The sequence below is a fragment of the Bidens hawaiensis genome, unplaced genomic scaffold, assembly GCF_021521415.1.
Source record: "Bidens hawaiensis isolate Kalapana, Puna unplaced genomic scaffold, B.hawaiensis_p1.1 tig00023843_1, whole genome shotgun sequence".
In the NCBI taxonomy this organism is placed as follows: Eukaryota; Viridiplantae; Streptophyta; class Magnoliopsida; order Asterales; family Asteraceae; genus Bidens; species Bidens hawaiensis.
The window spans coordinates 1-8,095 of NW_027493755.1; the positions used below are offsets into that span (position 1 = coordinate 1).

At 32.9% G+C, this 8,095-nt stretch overlaps 1 protein-coding gene across 1 annotated transcript; it reads right to left on the bottom strand.

The window, feature by feature from the left end:
- Positions 1-3,744: 3,744 nt before the first annotated feature.
- On the bottom strand, positions 3,745-6,380 carry LOC143568221 ((S)-ureidoglycine aminohydrolase-like). Its single transcript, XM_077054428.1, has 13 exons — positions 6,230-6,380; positions 6,017-6,145; positions 5,847-5,934; positions 5,698-5,774; positions 5,569-5,608; positions 5,203-5,269; positions 4,965-5,050; positions 4,810-4,891; positions 4,670-4,726; positions 4,405-4,443; positions 4,212-4,282; positions 4,058-4,111; positions 3,745-3,987 (listed from the first exon to the last, which is right to left on the bottom strand). Exons 1-13 carry the CDS (start codon positions 6,273-6,275, stop codon positions 3,918-3,920), a joined length of 906 nt encoding a protein of 301 aa, XP_076910543.1. The 5' UTR covers positions 6,276-6,380; the 3' UTR covers positions 3,745-3,917.
- Between the last annotated feature and the right edge of the window lie 1,715 nt (positions 6,381-8,095).

Below are 8,095 nucleotides of genomic sequence, written 5' to 3' on the forward strand. Positions count from 1 at the left end.
CTTCAGTAACTAAAGAATTCAACTGATCCATTATATGCATATAAAGTCATCGTGGCAAAGCAAAGTGAATGGTCGAAAAACTAAGCACACGTAGGCCTCCCATTTGGGCTGTAGATGGGTTGACAGTTATTTGGACCACATCCTAATTAATTAATTATTAATGGTTGAAGACATAGCTAGATATTATTCATATGAACCATAATCATAGATGTATTATATGATTTATTATATGTGTATACACGCATGCACACTATACTCTTCGTAAAAAATTATATCTTATTACCTTTCTTGCGGTTGGCATTTTGATTAATGACATAGAACTTATTATAGGTTCACAAAAAACCCGTGCTCGGAACCGGACCCGAAAAAAATACCTGGAACCGGTTTTTTGTATACCAGGGTATTTTATACTCGAAACCGGAACCAACTCTACCCGTAGGATATGGATAGGGTATGCATTTTTAAGTCAATACCCGTACCCGGAACCGTACCCGATTTATACCCGTAGATACCCGGACCCGGTCATACCCGATACCCGGTTATACCCGATACCAATTTTCTAATACCCGAAATAATACATGAGTTTTTATAGTATATATTTATGTTACTTCACAACTTTTATGTTTAAGTTTTTGTAAAATGCACATTACTAAGTAAATAATTAATTTGTAATTAAGTGGATATATGGTTTTTGTAATATAGTTTAATTACTTTATAAATTACAAAGCAAATTTAAATTTTAAACAAATTAAAAAATGTATAAAAAAATTACAAATTCAAAACCGGGTATTAATACCCGGTCGTACCCAGTTCCAATACCTGAACCCGATCATACCCTACCCGGGTACATAGGGTTGAGTTTTTCTCCTCAATACCCTACCCGATTTCTCTCAATACCCGATTTTCCAATACCCGATCATACCCGAAACCGGTTCCATACCCGAACTCGGTATTAGAAAAAAACCCGATTTGTGCACCTCTAGAGCTGATAGTTAACCCTCGTGATCTTAAGGTCTTAGGCGAAACCTAACTCAAGGGGTTTCGAGTTTCCTTTTTGATGGTGTTCTTTGGTGAGTCAACCCTAGAACGTCAAAATCAGTTTGGATTAGATGGTTGGCATCCCGTCTCAGAAAGACTCACTCGGATATTATACAATGTATTTAATGTATTTAATCCATGTGTATTAATAATTACAATATGTTTGCAATATCTTATAGCATTGTACATAATATTAATAATTTCTTGTGCTGTTAAAATCCAGACCAATAACATTGGGAGCATGTTCAGAAACATGTGACATGAATTTTTCCTTTAACCAAAGCAGCAGATGCTCTTTGTCTTAGTTTACGAATATTAAGCACACATGAGATCTAGAGGTACATATTTATTATGATTAAATATAATATGGGTGAACTCTGCAAAAGCTGAGCTTGGCTCTAGTGCTCTACACCAAGTGCTAACAATGAGATCATCCACATGCAACTTAGATACAAAGGAATATTAAAAAGAGAATTGAAAAGGTAAATACTCATCTAATTTACTCTTAAATTGGTTTCTGTAATATTTTCTTTTGGCATGGTAGTACATATAGGTTTTGGAACAAAAACATTTAAAATAAACAACATGAAATATATATGGTCCAAGTGTTTTACAAAGCTTTAAACAATAGCTACGCTATCGGATAACATTCTTCTATTTGTCTCTATGCGTATGTTATCCGATAACATTCTCATATATGATAAGTGTGTGTATTTGTATGTGGTGTAGGCTATGGTGTTAGCGACACATTTTTCAACCCAGTCATATTATTTGGGCGTGTGTAACCCCAAATGTGAATTATGTAAGCCTTCTTTTATGATTTTAAACTTTTTTGGGATAATACACGTACTTAAGTATGATCCATTTCAAAAATGGTAAACGATGTCTTCAAAGAGTGTGATTGTGTGCGGGTTTTCGAAGCTCCTTTGGTAGATGATTATTAGGTCATTGGGGGTTGTGTATTCCAATATTATTTGTGTGTTGTTCGGTTGTATGAGCAATTGTTGATTTGTGTCATTTATAGCATGATTGTTAGGTCATTGGCATTGGTTGTGTATTCCAATATTATCTGTGTTGTTTGTGTCGTTCGGTTATATGAACAATTGTTGATTTGTGTCATTTATAGCATGATTGTTAGGTCATTGCCATTGGTTGTATATTCCAATATTATCTGCGTGTTGTTTGGTTGTATGAACAATTGTTGATTTGTGTCATTTATAGCATGATTGTTAGGTCATTGGCATTGGTTGTGTATTCCAATATTATCTGTGTTGTTTGTGTTGTTCAGTTGTATGAACAATTGTTGATTTGTGTCATGTATAGCATGATTGTTAGGTCGTTGCCATTGGTTGTATATTCCAATATTATCTGCGTGTTGTTTGGTTGTATGAACAATTGTTAATTTGTGTCATTTATAGCATGATTTCTGTATGGTACTGGTGTGAGAGTAGTATGTGTGTACGGTTTAGCAGAGAATAATCTTGTTTGTTATTTTGAAATAAGTTAGGTCGAATTGACATCGTATGTTGATTTATTTGTTAAAATCTATGATGCCAATTCAATATCAAACACATATATTTGTTATAAATGTTTCTTTTCTAATGATCGTTATTTTTATATATTTATATATTTTGCATGTTGTTATTGGGCCTGGATTATATAAATGGGCTTGCACTTGAAGTTGGACAACTGCTGATGGGCTTGGACAACTAACGGGCTTGGAATCTAGAAGTTGGGCTTGAAAGTTTGTGTGACTCCTATATTCACATGGATGGAGACGTGGAGCATATAAAAGGAATTGAGAGACGGTGTTAGTGCACGAGAGCTCATATCGTCTTTACGAGTTGTTTCATGATCTTTCACTCTCCAAAATATTCTCTCTCTCAAATTAGGGTTTAATATCGGTTACACAAAATTATATTCGATTAGTATTGTTTTTTGTTGCGTTGTTAGTTAGCATATCATCTTGTTAATGATTTGTGTTGGTTTATGTATTTCGAGGGTGATCGGTATTGTTTCATCTTGATTTCAAATTTTAATCAAGAATTCTTGTAACCATTTATTATTTGAAGAACATTAAAGGTTCATTTGTGTTTTGTGACATTATTCACATAGGTTTTATGACTTAACGTGGGTAATCTTGTATACACGACCTTGCATAAATTTGTTTATGTAAATGAGTGTATATAATGGAGTTTGCATTGACGGGCTTCTATAACATTATATATTTAGCATGGACGGGCTTGTATGGCCATATTTATGTAAGCTAGTTTTCATGTGCTTGGGCGTGTGGGCGGTACAACTGTGTGTTATGATAGATTTGTTTTTGAATGGGATTACAATAGATGGGGTAATGCTAATGAAATAAAGTGTGAAGAAACATGCTAATGGTATGCTAGAGGTTAAGATGTTATGGCTTGTAGATGAGTAAACGTGTTGATTAAGCGTGTAAGTGTGTGAATTCACGAAAAAGGCAAAATTGATAAATCAAAGACGGTAGCATATGTAACTTCGTGAGCTACATATATTTTCTAATTTGCTATATAGTTTTTACATTTTTAACCTTGAGATTAAAAGATATGTAATTCAATAAACATAATAAAATTTACACGGCGTGAAATATAAACACCCCACGCACCTATGCAATGCCTAAATGACGAACTCGCGTATCACATTTCACATCCCTGAATAGATATCCTTATAGAATTAATGACTTGGGAATTAAACACATGATAAAAGAAAACAACATTTCATGATAACCTGATAAAACTACAAATTAACAATTCAGTGGCAATGAAATCAGAGATTACATAACCAACCATCATGCATAATTTCAATTGCATACCTGAGCTTCATTAACATAACCTACCACCGATCAATTATAACGGATTCCTGTTCACATCTTTATAAAGCAAATATCGTGTCGGAATTTTGCCTAGTGCAGCATACCTACACACAAGATTTCCAAACTATAATTACAACTGCTTCATGTAACAATATTATTAAATAAGTTTATTACCATTGAGGCACAAATGGAGCCATCCAGATTGCATCTCCAGCCTCAACCGGATACCTATATATAGTTAAACGAAACAAAAAGTCAAAACATGTCACGAGATGAAACAAGTTTGGTGATAATATAATATCAATTCTGTATTAGAATATCAACTTACCAATTATCACCTAGACGGTAAATACCATGTCCTTCTAGAAGTAACAAACCGTGCTGATTATAATGAACTTCCTGCCAAAACCAATACAAAAAAAAGCGAATACAAGTTATAACATTTCCGGTTTTTGTCACAAGGATATTTTAGTTGAATAAAATGTGTTTTATGTGTTATAACATATAGCAAGTATGTATACCTTTACATTGAGAAATTCTCCTGGCTGAAAGTCCATGATCTGCATAATTTAAAAGATTTGTAATATTAATGTGAGTGCATATATATATATATATATATAGGTATTGGATCATTTCAGAAGTTTTTTTACAGCGAGAAGTGAAGGTATAACTCCATACATTCACTTCTCGCACTTCTCGCTGTAATATCACTTCTCGCAAGATCCATCCCCTATATATATATATATATTCAGTTTTGTCTTGTTCAAAGATATTTTAGTAGCTTACATGAATGTTGAAGTCATAAGGCAGTGATATAGGAAGCAGCTTCCGCAGTTGGAACACCTGATATTAAAAAAAATAATAATAATTTGAGATAGAATTCAAGTATACTAATAAACACTAAACAGGCTGTTAATAATATGTACCTCTCCAGGGGTGTCAAGAAGTGGTTGTTGATCAGTAGAACCGGCAATCAGCTCAGGAAAATGATTTTCCAGGTAAGCGTATCTATATAAAAGTGAACATTTTTAGCCATTGTGGTTCGATAATAAGCATATAATAGTTTAAAGAAATAATGTACCTTCTTTCAAATACAACAAGTGTAGCAGATTCATAGCTTTCAAAGAGGTGTTCTGAGTTAGGCGGTATGTAAGCGAACGAATCTACCTATAATTCAAACCAAGAGAAACAGATTCATGTTTGACTCTCAAAAGTCAAAGTCAGAATTAGTATTTCCCAATGATATGTTAAATTAAATCTTACAACATAAAAATGAAGAACAAAATACAACATTTACAAGATCAAGAGGAATCATTTACCGTCAATGTTTGACCAACACCAGAAGCATTAGTGAGTTTGACCAACCCTTGAAGCACGAATACAAACCTAAATCATAACACAAAAATATATATAAATCAGTGGCGAAGCTTGGACGAAAACGTCGGGATGGCCAGGCTCATTACATATAAAAAAAATCATAAACCAAGATGGCCGGGCTTAAAATTTTCAGACGAAAAAGGATAAATTTCCACTATGTATAAATTTTTTTTGGACGAAAACACATAAATTTACACTACTCAGCGAAAAAACGGGATTGGCTCCTGGTCACAATACAAGCTTCGCCCTTGATATCAATTCAAAAGTAACTTGTTTTTCATTATAAATCAAGTAAAAAACACGAATACCTCTCAACATCCTTTGAAGGATTCCCCGATTTTGAACTTTCTACACACATAAAGAAACCAATAATCATTTAGCATAACTGCTGAACTGCATAAGCCATTTATTAATTACTAAAACAAATACAAACTCACCTTGCATCTTTGCTAAATACATAACAAAATGCGCACCCATCGCCGGCGAAACTAAATACGCCCCCAACGTGTTACTCCTATCAAATTAATCAAAATCACAACTTTACAACTTACCCATCACAAAAAAAAATAATAAATAATAATAATACCAATCAGGCAAAGGGCTAAAAACATGACTTTCAGGGGTGATTAAAGCATGATCACTCTTATAAACACTTCTAGTAAACCCAGGTAAATCTGAATAACAACAAACACCCATTAATAATCATACACCTAAACACCATATTATTGATTTTATAACATCAATTAAGGCACTAACCTTGTAGATGATGAGGAGCTAGAGTGGGATTAATAACCTTTGAATAAAGAGGTTTATTATTCGAATTGGCATCAATAATTGATGGTGCAGAGCAAAACCCTTGATGGGTAAAAACAATATTGATAAAACCTGTGAATTAAAAGATAAAAAATGTCAAATTTGTTCATGGGTGTAATGATTTAGGGAAAAAGATGTAATCTTTGATGGGTTTACATAATAATAATGTTAACAGCAGCAAGATTGGTGAAAAAGATTGCATTTTTTTTTCTTTGGTGTGTGGTTTCTTCACCTTCTTGCTAGTGAAGAACGGTTCTCAATAATAATAATAATAATAATATAATAATTAATAATATATGGGTTGTTTCCTTATTGGTTTTATGTGGGAGATGAGTCAGCTAAGAGTGTGAGAAGAGAACTGGTTGGTAGATTCTGTTACCGAAAAATACTTCAAGATGACAAGTTTGAGGCCTTTATTTTTTTTAATGTCACACACTCTCTTTTGTCTATATGGATTGTGTAGGACCTTAGCGAGCCGTATAAGCATGTGTAGTCATTATAGTCTTTTTTGAATTTGGTCAATAATAATGTCAACTTATTTTACTGTCCGTGATGGTCTAAGTTTTAAAAATTTACCATTAGTGATCTCCCGTTAAAAAAGATAACCGGTTAGTTTTTTTTTCCAGAATTTCAAACTGATTTTATATGGCTTTTGATCAGAATGATGATACGAGTCGATTTATGTAAAACTTAGTTTGAAACAATGTTGAAAACGGCTTAATGACTAAGGGGCTGTTTGGCAAGTGCTGAATCATTAAGTGTTAAACCAGTAAGAGGTCTGAATGAATAAGAGGATCTGAACCAATAAGTGCTGAACTAGCAAGTGTTGTTTGGTTGGACATCTGATTGATTATGCAAAATAACTATTTTACCCATCTGAATTATTTCGTGTCGAATAAAATACATCTGTCGGTCAGAACTTTGAATGGCTATGTTGAAAGATGAATAACTATAAGATGGAATTACTAAACATCAATAAAAATCCAAATTGCACACAAATCCTTCAAAATCCATGAAAACATACTAAAATCCAAATACAAATTAATACTTTACATACAATTTTAATTTTAATCATTTGAAATTTGTCGACTAGCTATCTGGTCACGCAAACTAATAATATACTCAATGCCTTGTCTATGTGCAGTGTCGTAAAGGTAATATTTCATTAATGTTACACGCGACAAGAGGTTGATCTGCATATGCAATTTATCAAAGTGGATGTTTTGACTTTTAAATTTCTTGAGTTCTTCGTATTTTGTTCGGTCTAAAGTGTCCAACTCTCCTTTGATCTGCATATGCAATTTGTCATATATTATATATGATGGAAAAAAGGGATTTGATCCCCATATTTGTTGTTACACCCTAACCATTAACACATATTTGTTAACTTTAATTAAACGCAGAAATTTGGTTCCAGAAAATTTCTTTCCTTCATAACCTCGTTTAAACTTTTTTTTTCCAAACATGTGTCATTGACTCAGTCTGTAATAAAACGTGATCTCATAATTCAGATTCATAATCATTACTTGAACAAAACAATAAACGAAAACTATAAAAATTAACGTTCCGTCCCGAGCACTTGATCTTCATATCCAAACTCATCCATGATACCCATCAATAGCATTACCTAACGCATTACAATACCACAAATTAGTTGTGTATATCAAATAAGATCTAAGACATGAAAGTTTGCATCAAAATATCACCATTAAGATATATATTGCATAATCACTTTATCCCAACAGTAGCATCCATTTTATCATTTTATGATACTCACGCCCTCTTTTGTTCATCAATCAAGATTAAGACAATTGTTAATTTACTAATATATTCATTTGACCCATTAGTGCAAATAATTGCATATCTTGGTTGCAAGTATTCCAAGCACTTCGTGAGGCCTAATAGATAAAAGATAACAAGTAAAAACCAAGTTTTCATGTTTGATTCAAGTGCATACAAATATTCATGCTTAAAAATCTGAATAAAATATTAATCATGTGCAGCCCTTAACTGCACAGCGCT